Consider the following 16,212-nt stretch of genomic DNA (forward strand, 5'->3'; position numbering starts at 1 on the left):
CCACTCAGCGGTGGGAAGGGGTGGAAAAGGTGAGGGAAACCCACACAGGGTCAAATATCCCTGCACAGACACAGGAGGGAGTAATAAACCCTGAGGAAGAGCTAAGCTTGTGCTGTGAACCTACCCAATACCCACTGTCTTTCCAAAGCTGCCAACAACATGCTAAGAAACACAGATTTTTCAGGTGATAATAGCAGAACCACTTATTTTAAACACACTCTTCAAACCTAAATCCTAAGGCATCAAAGACTAATCTCAATTTCCATCCTGAACACAAAACTACTCTGGCAAAAGCAAATATAACTTCAAGCATCTCTAAGACCTGATCAAACCACACAAAGATTTCACTCCTAAATGGACATTGCTGCTCAAAGTGAAGTTCGTGGTATTTAAATGGCTAAAATCTTCCTGAACACCTGAACAAACACTGACATTCACCCATAACTAGTGCTCAGCAGTCAGACCCTCATGAACTGAAGCAGCTCAGAAGAAACACGGCCATGCGCTGTATTTTTAGTTCTTAATCCATCAGTATTTCACAGCTGCAAATAGCCAGAACTCCACATTTTTAGAAAACCAGCTCCCAGCCCACATGAGAAAGGCCAAGGACATGTACCCGTAAGAACGCAAAGCTGCAGCAAAGAAACACTAAAGCCAAAACAGTTTTACAGCACAACTAGCAAAAAACAACTGGTTGGATTTTTTTCCCACATGATACCTGTGACACTGTCCTTCAGCAAATGTTCACTTCCATAAGCCAAGGCAAAGCCAAATTAGACTCTTTGCTGCTCAGAGGAGTAGGAAGCAAAGTCAGAGCTGCACAGCAGTAACAAGCACCTTCTGCACCCTCAGCTCCTCCAGCTCAGAGAGCAGACAAAGTTCAGACTTGCTGTATTCCCACTGAGCCTCTCAGGACTGACAGACTCTGCTTGTAACACATGGAATGACCCCTGGGTGCAGGCTGACCACTTGATGCATCAGGAAAGTTTCTACTCAGGTGGCACCATGGCAGTACTTAGAACTTAAATGCAAAAGCTTGTTTTAAACGAAAAAAGGGCATAAAAGAATATAAAAGGCTTCTTTCTAAATGCTGTCACACAGGTTTAAAAAGATGACAACCTAAATAACAGCTGTGATTTGAAGCTGTAAATAATTCCTGTGGTTAAAAATGTAACAAGAGCACGAGACTGAGATATTAAGTCAGTCAAAAACACTTGTGGAATGAAAAATATTGATGTTCTCATTATCTGAAGCGATAGGCAGGGATAAACAGCTATTTCTTCGGTGCTGAAGTTGCCCAAGTCTCCAGGAAAAAGGTGGTGAGGCCTTTAGGAGGCTGTAGGGTGAGCTGGAGAACAAGGAGAAAGCAGCAGGGAGGGAACTGAGGAACCTCTGAGCTGCTCTCAGTCCTCATCCATTATCCTTGCAGGAAAGGGAGGCTCTGTTGACACACCACAAAAAGGATGGGCAGCCTCGAGTGGAACCTTCCTCTCATCTGAGGTCTCAGGCAGTGGCAGTGAAGAATTACTAGATTTCAAAGCCTCTGAGATTTCCAAAAACACCCATGAAAATGTTCACAAGTCACCAAGCACTGGGAGAAACAGGTCAACCTTTCTGCCTCGCCCCAAATATGGGTCAACACATCCTCCCACCAACAGTGGCCTCTGAGGGCTGTGAGAGGAGAACATCAGTGACACATGTACTCATCACCAAACACTTGGCAACCGAGCCCAGACCAGCATGACTAAGCCTCTGCCTTGCTGCTTCGGGAGAACAATGCTGGCACCCCCTGAAGAGGCTGTCACTGCACACAGGCAGACCATGCAAAGTGCTGATTCCATGGGATGAGAGGGAACAAAACAGATGAAGACAGCAGCAGAGAGCTCAAAGAATAGAAATCAGAGCTTGCTGCTTGCAGCAACAAACTGCCAGACACACCACCACGGGCAGAGGCACAGGGAAACAGCAGCAGCTTCTGTCAGCTGGACTTTTCAGAGATGGACATCAGTCATCAGGTGACTAATGACCACAGCACCACTGGGGTCAGAAAGCAGCTACACAACTCCTGCTGTGCCAGTCAGTGCTGGTTTTAAACTTCATGACGTTGGTGTACACACACAAGGCAGATACCATGGCCACATGGCCTTACCAGCAGCATCATGTCCTGGTGAGGGGATCACAGGACTAACCACACACAGCCTCTACCCCCTGCTAGGTCTTTCCTTCTGGAAGCAGAGACACACTGCCCCACTCCTCAGCCTTACCCAGCTGGAAGGAAATCTTCCCTGCAACACTATATCCACTTCATTACTTGTTCCATGAGACCCAAGGCCCAAAATGCAGCAGGAAAATGACTTGTGGCTGTCAGTGTGCACTTCCCTCCCACAGGAGAGGCACCAGATAAATACAGGTTACACAAATAGTGGTTGGAACCCTTTGAACTTTCTGTCTATCAAAGTGACAAGCGGCACACATCATCTCATCTCACAGCCCAGTGGCAGCAGCCACACTCTGCTCCAGAGCAGAGAGCAGCAAGACAGCAGGAGGAAATATCAGGAGTGCAAGGAGCTGCAACAGGAAAGGCACCAACACGGATTCTCTTTAAAACAAGCTCACTGTATGCCCTGGAACCCAAAAGGCTCTGGATTCATACTGCTCTCTAGGCTGACATGGTTAAGGAATGAGTTGGAATCTGGTTTTGTTAAGATTCACTTCCTTCCCAATACAAACACTTTACTAAAACTCTCCTGTTTGACTCAGTGTTCCTTTTATCCCTGTGATGATTACCTAGCAGATTTCTCTTTGCAGGGTTCGGGTTTTTTTAGTGGTTTTGGGGGATGTTTTGTTGGGTAATTTTTTTTAAGAGAACAACTCCAAAAGATTCCCTTAGAGTCCAAGTTGGCCATGTGGTTCGAGTCTGAGCTATGTGTGTTTGCTGTTTCGAGAGCTGATAGGCAAGGAATGAAAAGGTCACATCCTTCCAGTAGGAGACGTTGCACAAGATCCCGAGGCTGGGAATCTCAGACAAAAGGCACCTAAAATGCAGTCCTACCTTGCTGTACCAGTTGAGGCACGGCTGGACCACGTCCGGATCGTCAATGCCATTCAGCTCAACATACCAGATACTAAAATTGAAGCTAGGTCCCCAGGACAAGAGTGGAACTGGAGAAGAAAGGAAAAGGAGAACAAGGATGCATAAACATCAAACAAACACTGGCTCACACAGTACTATTGCAACAGAAATCTGTCAGAGGCTACACAGAATTCAGCACTTCCGACTGAAGTTCTGGTGTGTTTAACTAAGCTCAGGAAAACCATCCAATACATCATGTTCAAGCTGCCACTTAAAGCAACCTGCACCAAGCAACATGAGCACAGCAGATCACTACAGAGCAAAGCTTGCTTGAAGCAGGAGAGCAAAAATACTACATTGAAAGCAGCTCCAGGAGGCAACAAGCTTTGACAGGGCTGGGAATCACGAGTTTACCACCGACAGTATTTGCACCTCAGAGTACATTTCCCCATTTGTCAGCAACAATTATTTTCCCTAATAGTGAAGACAAGAAGTTTGGGTATCTGAGATCTCACAGAATTAGTAACATCTGCAAGTTGTGGAGGAGGGAGGGAGGGACAACTGTCAGTTTCCAATTTTAAAACTCTATCTAAGGGGTTTTTTAAAGCTTAAATCTGTGCAGGTTTTTTTTTGCTAATACTATTTGGGCATTGGAACAAATGTACTTAAAATACTAAAGGACCCATGAAACACTGCAGCCTCTCACCCATGGCTTCTCTACCACTCTGGGTTAACATCTGTGGCCTTGTACTGATCTGGTGATTAACCTGCAGGTTCAGACTTGGTTCTGCTTTTTGAAGCAACTCCCACTGCCAGAAAACTTGTGTGTGAACTCTGACTTCCTTAAAACTGCCATGAAATCAGGAGGTTTCATTTCAAATACTTTTGTTTCCTTTTTAGTTGACTGTAGCTGATAAACAGGAAGAGACAGTATTAGAGTCCAATGAGCAGTTCCCAGCAGCAGCAAGGACTCCACTACCCCCTCCTCCCACACAAACTGGTTTGGCCACAGAGAAGTTGTTTGTTGCCTCTCAAACCACCACGAACCACCACTGAGATGAACCTGCTGAGCTAAGGCTCCTCTGACCTACTCCTTGAGGAAATAAAACCCCAAACTCATCATAAAGTCGTTCCTGAGCTCTTAAAGGTTCTTGCATATTTATACTTCAAACAAGCTCCATCTATCACCCTCTGCAGTGTGTCTGGGCACAAAGCACATGTCAAACTCATGGTAACTTCTGGGAACAGCCACTGAGAGATTTTGAGGAAAGATCCAAAGAGAGTTTGTATGTGCAACTCTTAACTGATTGTAACACTCCTAAGCAGGTACTTTTGTGTTACAGCTCTCAAATCAGCTCTTCAGCTCCTTTCCACTCCATCACTGAGCACACAGTGATGATTTCAGAGCAGTTCTGAGCAGGTGCATGTTTGTGGAGACAAGAGAGCTGAGCTGGTCACAAACACCAAGAGTCACCTATCTTCCCTCAACATTCCACACACTCTGCCCAGAAAACCAGTTTGCTTAGCAAGATCAGTGCTGCCCAGATGGCTCCCTAACACCCTCAATCAAGGACCCAGATCAGTTTGATCCTGGGTACCCTACCCACTACTGCAGCAGCCTGACCAAATACCACATGGGAGGGCAAAACTTCGGTCTGTCCTCAGACCTGAACACAAAGAGTAAACAAAACTGAAGTTAAATCTGCTCTTTGGTCAGCTATAAAAACCAAAGTGTATCCATCAGCTCACTGCACTGAACCAAACCACAGACCACCTCAAATGGGCCAAGACCATCAATTTCCTGATGGTGAACCTGAGGCCAATTTCCTAACACAGATTAGTGGGTGAGAAACCAAACCTAAGTATTACCTCCTTCTCACCTCATTCCATGGAAAACAGAGGTATCCACCTCTATTTCTTCTCAGCAATTCTCCTCAGGACTTATATGAGCTTCTCCCAGAAAAAAAATGAACAATTCATCTTCTTATCTTGGCAGTCAACTACACCACCACAGAAGTACTGGGGTGCACCTCAGAGTCCTGGGCAGCTATCAGCACACAGAAATGCAAAGCCAGCAACCTGCTCACACTTTTCCTCCTCCTCTCAGTTAACTCAGAGCTTCCAACAGCTCAAAGAAATGTTTGCTGTCTGCAGGGACCACAGTGAATCATCCTGAAGCACATGAACTGTGCAGAGCAGCTGAACTCTCTCTCCACAGGTGTCCAGCAGAGAAAAATCATCATTAAATGATCAATATCTCTCTAAGTAGCAGAAGGTATTTGGGACACCAAAGCACTCAAGGAGGACTTTAGGGGTTATTTCTCAGTAACACTTAAGTCTAGACAAGGACTGTAACTCTATATTAGAGAAGAAGTCACAGAGACATTAAACACAGCACAGTAATTTCCAACACCTCTCCAGCAGTCTCTGTGTCCCTCATCAACAGGCAGAGACAGTGTATGTCTGTAAGAATGAGCAAAACATCCATAAAGAAAATATTGCTCATCTTTGCTGCATCAAGGCTTAAAAATCTTGAAGCTCAGTTAGCAACTCCCATGCTAGTAACAAACTGGCATGAGGATTACACTCTGCATTTTTCCAAACTCCTTCACGGCAATCAGCCTTTACACCCTCTGCTTTCAAGGACACAGCACAGGAAAATCTCTGCTTGGAGTAACCACGAGAGCAGAGACAGAAACAAAGCTCACAGACATGAAGATTATTCTCCAGTACTTTGTCCGGATAAATATCTCCTTCCCTCTCTGCAGTTCTTTAATGAAGTGCTACATGAAATGCAAAACTGACTTGTCAAGTAGGTCAAAAGCCTTCACAACTGGGCATTTCAATGCTCAGGAACTGCAGTGAACTAATTAAACCAACATGAGTGCAAGGCTGTTCTTGACAGGTTATTTTTCCTGCTTTCTGTGAGCCTGAAACTTCCTCTGATAAGTGAGAAATGGAAGGTGTAGGGAGAACTTTCCCCCACAGATCTGCCCAGGTCAGGCTCCTCCTGCCCTGTCCCCACACCAGCTCACTGCTGTGTGACTAACAGTGGGGTGAGGTCACTGTGCTGCTCTGCAGGAGGATAAAGCAAATTCCTGACGGAGGTTGCTGCTGAACAGCCCCAAACCTCACTGATCCCAGGAACCTCGACAGCATCAGTCCCAAGAGTCCCAAGGGCCAGTCTGGGCCTTGTCTCCTGCCAGCGTGACCAGAACACAGCAGGAAGCTGGCAATTTTGAGTCACTTGGGCTACCAGCTTGGAAATCTTCAACTGAAAGCCTTCCCAAGCTGTGACTCTGAAAAATAACAGAATTTCCTAATGCTGTTTTGCAGTTGTTTCACAGCAAAAACAACACCCTCAGGACTTCATAAACAAAATGGCTCCAACCACCACCCAGAGGTTTTGGTGCAAAGATCATTTCCAGTTCTGTCCTAGCACAGGAATTTCTTCATAGAAGACAGCTCCAAGGAATAAAAGGCTATAGATGGAGATAAAGGAAAACTCATCTCGAACCATAACTAGTGAGCAAGTGACAGCTCAGTGCAAATCTAATGTTCATGTACATAGTCCTGGATGCTTAGTCATGGAATGGGTTGGAAGGAACCTTAAAGATCATCTTGTTCCACCCACTGCCAAAGACAGGGACACTTCCCACCAGCTCAGGTGGCTCCAAGCCCCATCCAGCCAGGCCTGGAACACTCCCAGGGCTGGAGAAGCCACTGCTGCTCTGGACAACCTGTGCCAGTGTCTCAGCACCTCACAGGGAAAATTCTTCCTGATATCTAACTCAAATCCACCCTCCTTCAGCTTAGACCCTTCCACTTTGTCCTACCACTCCCTGCCCTTTTGAAAGGTGTTACATGAAGTTCCCATCCCAATAAAACAACTCATCTCAGAGGGAAAAAAATCCTGGTAGTAGAAATTAATCAGTGTTTCACTTTCTTAGCCAGTCTCACCTGAGTGCTGCACACTTTTCTGGAACACAACTCACACATCCAGAGCAGCAGCTAGCAAGCCTTCCCCTGGCCCCTTGAGCTCTCCAGGAACTACTTGCTGGTTTTTAGCCACTGAAAAAAAACATTTTCCAAAAACCTAATGCTGGAAGCTTCACAATAAAAATAAAATAAAAAAAAAAATAATTTAACTTCTGCTGTAAGTCAGCCTTGCACTCTAATCCTCTGCTTCTCCTGAGGTTTCCTGAGGCCAAGTGTTAGAGATGCTTCCAAAAGCAGCAGCCAGAAACAAACCCAGTGAACCACCAGATCCTCTCCTCCTCCAAGAACAGGAAACCCCTATGTTTATGGCACACAGATGATTACTTGTTTCCCAGCCTGAAGCTTTTGGTTCCTCAGGCAAGCATGAGGAGCCTGGGAAAGCTGTGTAGAACACCCTAGAGCAAAGGGCTCCAAGGGGAGCCCCCACACAGCCACTAGCACCAGAGTCTTGGCACAGGAGTCACCCAACACAACCAAACACTCCCAGATCCACCTCTTATCTCACTTTCCAGCAAGTACCTCCTTGCTCTATTTTTAACCTTAAACAGCTAGTTTAAACCCAGTCATTCTTTTACTATCTCAGGAGGTAGGAAGGAGAAGATACATTTACCAAGCAAGCTGAAATGCTCCAAATTCTTGGATTAAACCCAACAACTCTAAGACCCTTGTTCTCTCTGGGCTGCATGGAGCAAGGAAGAGATCCTCACCTGCTTCTACCACATGTCCCAGTTCCCAGGCCTTGAAGTGTTTACATGTTGGAGAACAAAAGGTTTCAAGCTCTTTGAATCCCTGGGGTTGTCAACATTGAAACTCTTACTGGTATTTAGCTTAATGAGTTATTTAAAGCTCTATACAGAAATTTCTAGGAGGACAGTGAGCACCTTCTCCAGCAATTAGTTGACTCCACAGCTGTATTTCTGAAAAATTACTCTATTTCCCTTCCATTCCCCAGGATATAAATTATGAAGCTATTATTTGTCATTAACAGGACTTCACTGTGTTCCAATCTAAGCAGCCTGGAAGGTGATGAAATGGAACAGCTATTGTGGATACTTTGCCTGAGTACAATGAAGTCACAAGTGCCAAGACTGGCACGAGGAAAAGAAGAGACTATTTTCTACTCAGAATGCTGAAAAAATGCATTTACCTATCTTAATGAATCGACAGGGGAACATCTGTTCGTCAATTTTATGCTTCAAGGTGAATGTTTCTTTGTTATAATCATTCTTTAAGCCACTGTGGGAAAAAATAAATAAGGTTACTAAATCTTACCTTGTATTTTAGGACTAGCTAATAAATGCAATCTAGGTCATGCCTGAAACACGAAGATGTTTCATATTACTCTGAATCATAAGTACAAGTGCTGGACCAGTGCCTGGGCTGCTCTCCACCATCCTGGGTCTCCCTGGGAAGCAGCACTGGGTCATGGATTGGGGAGGGAACTGACTCTGGCTCAGTGCAGCTCCTCTGCACCTGTAACCCTGAGCTGGACTGCACTCTGCCCCCTCGAGAGGGAGATGGGCCCTCAGAGCTCTCCCCCTGCCAACTGCTTTGGGATCCATTGAAGGGCACTACTTTATAAAAGTATCAAATATTTAGTATAACTTATCACAAATCTTAAGTCTGTTTTGTACAGAAAATTCAAGTACAGGTCCCAAAATGAGGACTTTTATTAAACTTCAGCACAAGTAAAATGGCATTAGATAATAATTATTATTGTGCTACTATTCCCCCCCACAACTGTAGCAGCAATAAAGGCAAACTGCAAGACTGGTCTGACTAAAGAGGGTGGGAAGGGTTGGGGACACTTTCTGTATGGTCTTGGAGGAAACCTGCAAGACTGAACTTCCCAAGTTATTCCCAGCCACCCATCGCCACACTGTGTGGCTACAGCTGCTGCTCACCCCTGTGTTCCCTGGGGGTGAACTTCTCTCCTGCAGACCTGCAAAAATAGACTAGTACTTGCTACTCCTTCCTCCTGTGCTCCTGATTATAGAACTATCACTCCCCTCCTGAAACACCAAACTCCTTAACAGGCCCTTGCAAATTTACACTAGCAGCTCCTCAGAAGTTCTGGATAATCTGGAGAGCCAAAAGGATCTTTCCTTAGTCCTTCTCTGTACCAAACCTAACTCAGCAGAGCAAAGTGCAGGTTTTCCACTTGCCTGTTTATTTACCCACTTGCAGACAGGCAGAGCAGCTCAGCAGCTCACCAGCTCAGGGATGTACAGCTGCAGTTAGGCTCTTGAAATGGGGAGTAACTTGGCCTTTCCAAGGCTGCTTCAAGGCTACCCACACCTGGGGAATGTTTGTCTTGTGCCTCAAGCACACAGGGGAAAGGAATCCCAAACCAGCAATGCTGCACTCAGCCCTTCCAAATCCCCAAGAGCTTGCTCTCCACAAATCCTCTGTGGTTAGAGCAGGATCAAGAAGGCTTCCTGGAGTGAGTGTTGGGATTGCTGCTCTGCCCTGACCATAACCACAAGGGCAGCTAAGTGCAGGGTCACAACCACAGCTCTGCTGACTGCTGGCCACGTCCTGCTCGGGAGCTAAGGGGAACAGCACTTTGGTCCAGCCTTTGTGACTACACAGCTGATGAAATCACGTCTTACCTGGACAACAGATCTGTCATATTCTCCTCATTCATCCCACCAAAGACTTTAAACTTCTTTAAATTGCAGACATGTGTTTTTTCATATTTGCCAAAGGTGATGCTCTGGACTATGGCAGGTCTTTCAAGTTTCAGAATCAAATACTGCAGAAGACAGAACAGTGAATTTCAATATTAAAGCCAAGGCTGCAAAACACAAAGGGAAAAAGCATTACAGTCTCCAAAAATTCAGTTTACAAAGCCAAAGAACCCAAGTGAAGATGAATCTTGCCCATTATTATATTTTCTCCTTTGTTCCTGGAATAAAGGAAAGGTTTTTTAGGACTATTACTTTAAAAGCAGTTTATCCAGGAGAAAGATTTAGTTGAACTACCTATTCCTAGCAGTTCTATTCAGGGCTTACACCCATTCCTTTAAGTTGGACACAAGACTTCCTGAAATCTGGCAAATCGGATCAAAGCCGCGCGAGCAAAGCTTCCAACGCCCACTGCAGCCCGAAATGAAACCTAAACTGCACACACAATTGGATAAATACAGCATGTTCCACATGCTAAGAGAACATCAGATTACTTTGCCTCTCTGGGCTGACACTCTTTAACCACCCAACACAAAGTCTTATGTGTGGTGAACACAGGAACCGACTGGGATTAACCATCCCAAACCAAACTGAGGCACTGACAGGAAAATCAGAGAACCACAGAATTTAGTGGTTGGAATGGAGCTTAGAGATGATCCAGCCCCATCCCCTGCCCTGGGCAGGGACACCTCCCACCAGAGCAGGTTGCTCAAGGCTCATCCAACCTGGAATGAAACACTGCCAGGGTTGGGGCAGCCACAGCCTCCCTGGGCAACCTGGGCCAGGGTCTCACCACTCTCACAGGGAAAAACTTGTCATGTCTCCAAGTACTTCCCGAACTCAGAAAAAAAGCCCCAAAGTCCTACACAGAAAACTGCTTTCCTAAAGCAGAGGGAAGGAAGGGATGAGCAAAAGGACAGTCCTGTAATGAGCAAGGCAGCATTTGGTCCACAGCCCAGCCTGCTGCCAAAATTCCCCTGCAGAACAGACAGTACACAGCAACTAAGAACTCCTCCCACACCATCATATCTTCCCTGCAGATTTCTCATGGAGCTGGAAAAGTGAAGCCAGCACCAGCAGCATTTGCAAATCTTAATCCTGCTGGAATCCCAAACCTAATGCCTTCTGTGGGCACATACTTTCTCAAGTACCACACAAGATTGGCAAAACCTTGGCACAAAGGTCATGCTGCATTATTCCATTCTTACCCTAAATTAAGGGAGAGAAAAGCAGGGCTACAGTGAAACCCTCCAGGCCCAGGAGGGAGCAAGGCACAGCAATCACTCCCCATGGGCAGCAGCGATTTCTTAGCCCTAGGGAGAGAGAGGGAACTGCAGCTCTCCTTCTACACATCCCACCACCTGCTGAGTCACAGGGGCTCAACAGAAAATAGAAGCACAAAAGCTAAGCTCAGCCTTGTTGTGAATTTCTCTGCTGATACGGAAACAAAACAGGTTTGCTTTCAGCCCTTGGCCCAGCACCTGCACCTCGGGATGCAGTTGGTGTTTGGTAATGCACACACAGACACACAAATATAAAACACACTCAGATGTACTCGTTGGGTTTGTACACACACACACACTGTGGGTACCAGCCCTGAATCCCAGGAGCTGCAAACAGCTGGCTGCAGGGACATTTCTGCACTGGCACCAGAATCTGAGCTGTGACAGACTATTCTCTGTCGCTCTGAAAGATGTGGCAGAGGTGCACGTAAGATCAGGGGATTTATTCAACCTGGAAAGAACAAGTCCATGAGATTCCAGGCAAAAACATATACCAGGATATCTGACATTTCTCCATTCTACTGCTATAAGCAACATGAGGAGGATTAATGCCCCAGTATGCCAAAACTCCAGATTCTAAACTGAAGGGTTTGTCCATTAGCACATGCCACACAGACACTAATTGGGGTAACTGAGCAAAACCCTCAGCCCAATCATTCAGCCCCACACAGTGCTACAAGACATGAGAAGATTAAACTTGTGGTTTCTACCTCACCACATTCGTAAGTGAAGCTGTACCAAGAGCAGAGCAAGTCATATATGGCACGTGAGTACCCCAACAGCTTGTCAGAGTGGACCCAGAAAAAGCAAACCCAGCCCTGCCACACTAGGAGCTGCAGCAAATTCCACCCGTTCTCCACACTCTGGTCTGTGCTACCATTTGATGACAACCACATGCAAACTGCTGCATCACACAGCCGAGTGTGAACTTTATTGATGTGCTTTAAATTAGTTCCTGATACAATCTACACAGCAGGATGGAAATCAAGGGAGGAAAACTTGTCTTCTCGGATGCAAAACTCAAACCAACTGTGTGGCCAACACCACCAACTTTGTACATCTGCTCTGTCAGTGTTCAAAACTCACATCTCCACAGCACTGGGATGTGCTGCCCAGGGAGGTGGTGGAATCACCATCGCTGAAAGGGTTTAAGGACAGACTGGACATGGCACTTAGTCTGGCTGACAAGGTAGAGATTGGTCACAGGTTGGATGTGATGATCTCAGAACTCCAAACTGCACTACACAAGCTGCCTGAGCACCTGGAGTCACAGTAACGTGTTCATTTCTCTTGAACCATTTCTGCCCAAGCATTGTGAGAAGCTCCCTGTGAGCTGCAGTGTGAGTTCAGCCCAGAAAGCCAATGGAATCCGGATCTGCATCAAAGGAGTGTGGGCAGCAGGGCAAAAGAGGTGATTCTTCCCCCTGCTTTGTTCTGGTGAGACCCACCTGGAATACTGCACACAGTCCTGGTGTCCTCAATGTAAGAAGGACATGGAACTGTCAGAGCAAGGCCAAAGGAGGCCACGAAGTTGCTAAGAGCACTGGAGCATCTCCCCTGTGAGGACAGGCTGAGGGAGTTGGGGCTGCTCAGCCTGTATAAGAGAAGGTTGTGTAGAGACCTCAAAGCAACTTTTCAATATCTGAAGGGCCTACAAGGAGCAGCAGAGGGACTCTGTGTTAGGAACTGCAGTGACAGGACAAGGGGCAATGGGTTCTACCCATGATTAATCATCAGGCCACTCTGGGGAATTCAACACAGTTCTGCACAGTCCTCCACATCAGACCTGCTGAAGTCACCCCCAGGAGCATCTGTGACAGGGCTCTGGTCTGAGCATCCTCAGCCTTATTGCTCCACACTTCTATGTCAGCTGAGAACTGGGTCAAAAATAGAGCCCTCTCCTGCCTCAACAGGTTACTACACAACAGGTTTGTTATTAAATACATACATTCTGGGTCATCTATTTCAAGACTCCAGAAAGATATCTAGTTTAATAAACAGAAAAGCAGCTGTCAGATGTATTTCCTTTCACTGGCACTCATTCATAACCAACTGGTGGCTCTCATGGCCACGGGATTTAACTCTCCCATATCCACAAAGCTATGGAAAACTCCTTCCTAAATATAGTCACGTGGCAGCATTCCAAGTGGCTGCACGTCTACTTTCATTTTCCTTCCCCTTTCCAAAAGGTTTGATGTGGACTCTGACACATTTACTGCATCTTTGTTGAGCTACTGAACACATACTGATATTTTTACCTATGTTCTTCTGATTGATTCTCATCCCAGCACGAGAAATGCTCTGGAAGTAAAGGTGCCTGAAGAGGTTTTGTTTCTCTCAACAAGGGAAGAAATCAATGTTTAGGGACTCAGTCATTTTTCCCCAAGCCAGCACAGCATCACCACCTCAGCAGGGGATTCTAACCCCTGACACTGAGGTGAGACTCTCTGATGGGACCAACGAGTCATTAGGGCTGCAGAGCTGATTAAAACATCTCAGGGCACGTTCCCGTGAGCATGACTGACACGAGTCCTTGCCTTGTGCCCCAGCCCTGGCTCCAGCTGACAAAGTTGGGAACAAGGAGAGTTTTATTTCCCTGGGTTCAGTTTGCTTCCTGCCTGGGCCCTTCTGGCCACCCACACATCCGAGCGAGTGCGTCAGCGCGGGCTGACCAGTGCTCAGCTGGAGTGAAGCCAGCACAGCACCCAAACACACCCTGCAGCTCATTTCCCACAGGATACCAGATCCTCACTCTGAGGATTAACAGCCGTGTGTGTCAGTGTTTTCATAGGAATCACAGGATACTCAGAGCTGGAAGGGACCCATGGGGATCATCGAGTGCTGCAAACTTCTAATTAGCTGATCCCACCCCAAATTCTCTCCTCACCACACTGAGAATCTGCTCACTCACTGCTCCAGCTGAAGCTTTCCAAGCTAAGAACGTGTTTAAGTACTTCAGCCACCTTGAAAAACAAGGAAGCAGAACACCTATAACCCAATTTTAACCTGCATTTAAACATAGAATCCTAGAATTTTAGGGGCTGGGATGGAGCTCAGAGATGATCCAGCCCCATCCCCTGCCCTGGGCAGGGACACCTCCCACCAGAGCAGGTTGCTCAAGGCTCATCCAACCTGGAATGAAACACTGCCAGGGTTGGGGCAGCCACAGCCTCCCTGGGCAACCTGGGCCAGTGTCTCACCACCCTCACAGGGAAAACAACTTCCTGAGATCTAACCTCAATTCCCTCTTTCAATATGTACCCACTGCCCCTTGTCCTGTCCCTGCAGCTCCTAACAGAGTCCCTCTCCAGCTTCCCTTGGCATCTTTCAATGGGAAAGGTGCAACTACCTATTTTGAGCAAAATGCAACCAAATCTGCAGTGCTTTTGTCAGACATGAGGCAGCACAAGTGGGAATGTTTCTATACACTGAGCAATAACAAGCACACTCTCTGCACAGGCTTTCTCTGCACATCCCAATTCCCTCTTCCCTCTTTCCAGTTAAATTTTCAACAGAGAAATTAAACTGTAAAAAATGCTTTACATGAATAATTAAACACTCGAGTTAGAAACATGAGAATTAGCTAAAGTACATATCAGAGGCACTGCAAATACATCATCTCACCCAGAGCTCAGGGCTGAGCTTGCTGAGTGCAGCTGCACAGCATCTCATCTCTCACTTCTGGATACAGAGCCCCAAGCAGGAGGATGCACCACCATGGTGTTTCCCACTTAGCCAGACAAGTTTTCTCTTGGTTTTGTCTTTAAACAACAGAATGTAACACAAATACTTCACTGCCAATCTCAGTCACCACCACAAAGACTAATTTTTGCAAGTCACACCTTCATTCTGGCTGCCTAATGCCAGTCTCGATGTGGCAAACAGGTAAATAAGGACAGTGTTAATTCACCTCTCTTCAAGCTAAGACTTGATTTCAATGCCCTGCTCAGCATGCAAAGCAGGTCCCAGTTCTCCAGGGTTGGATTCAGCAGTTCTGCAACAGGATCTCCAGTCAGGTCACGGCCAACACACGGAACATTTCTGGGAGACATCTCTCTAACAAGCTCAGGTGGTTTGTATAGAATTCTGCCACTAATTATTCCCTGCTTAATCTGCATGTCTGAATATAACCTGTATCACTGCTTGTCAGCTTTAAGCATAGGTTGGGAATGCTCTAAAGGGATGTGCTCCTATTCCAGAATGAGGTTTTCCAAACCACTAAAGCTTCAGGATGGCTTAGAAAATGAAAGAGCAACTTTGAGCAACAATTAAGACCACAACTCAGCGAAAAACCCAGTCCAAAGCTGCACCACGAGCCAATCCTGCCCAGGGAACAAGAACATCCTAAGAGAAACATGTGCTCCTTGCATCAAAGAAGTCCAGGATGGCACAGATTGGGATGTAATAAATGCTCAGTACCCACTGCCCTGCAATGACTAGTTCCTAGATACATTAAAACTGCTTCAGGCTATGGAATTCCTATGCTGTTTATCAAAATATAGAGATGTCAAATCATCACACTACAAGAGCAGGAGATGCAGAGGCATCAGGAGGATCAAAATTATCAGTATTCACAAGCAGATTTATGGAATAAACAGAATGATTTTCACTCTCTTTAAAAAAAAAGAAATCAACCCCCATTTGCACAGGCACAGCAGCTCTGCTCAGGAAACCCAGGTGAGAGCTCTTCAGCTGGACAACACAACCTGCTGCTGTGGGAGCCACCAGTCCACACTGTGACTTCAACACTTCTCCAAGGCACAGCAGCAAGATCCACCTGGAGACAAATCCTGGGAGACTTCACTCATGGGCAATACTTGGATCAAGTAGGAGATGAGCAGAACTTTGCATAGGAACTCTGCTGTGTGTCAGTGTTTTAAACAAAACAAGTAAAACAAGCAGCACCACAGACAGAGAAGGTGACCAAACAGCAGCACAGTCGTAAGGTACAGATCTAGCAGAGAGGTAAACACATTCATTGGAGGAAAAAAAACTAGAAAAACATTTTCTGGATAATCTAACAACCTAATTAATAGCGAGAGAGCAAATTAGATGCTAAAATCAATAGCAATCTTATTTTAATAAGGTGCTTAACCAGCAGAGGAGGTGACATTCATGTCTCTTTAAGCAGAGGCTACACTTGTAAACGTGCCATTAGCAGAAACAAACA

At 46.0% G+C, this 16,212-nt stretch overlaps 1 protein-coding gene across 1 annotated transcript in view; it reads right to left on the minus strand.

Moving 5' to 3' along the window:
* MKLN1 (muskelin 1, intracellular mediator containing kelch motifs) overlaps window positions 1-16,212 on the minus strand; it is a gene marked incomplete at its 5' end in the record, with an annotated part of 68,789 nt that overhangs the window by 52,154 nt on the left and 423 nt on the right. Inside the window, 3 exons of the mRNA XM_009083503.1 lie at window positions 3,053-3,162; window positions 8,220-8,308; window positions 9,685-9,827. Coding sequence (XP_009081751.1) covers window positions 3,053-3,162; window positions 8,220-8,308; window positions 9,685-9,827 — 342 coding nt within the window. The remainder of the gene's footprint in view (window positions 1-3,052; window positions 3,163-8,219; window positions 8,309-9,684; window positions 9,828-16,212) is intronic.

The sequence above is a fragment of the Acanthisitta chloris genome, unplaced genomic scaffold, assembly GCF_000695815.1.
Source record: "Acanthisitta chloris isolate BGI_N310 unplaced genomic scaffold, ASM69581v1 scaffold9871, whole genome shotgun sequence".
NCBI lineage: Eukaryota > Metazoa > Chordata > Aves > Passeriformes > Acanthisittidae > Acanthisitta > Acanthisitta chloris.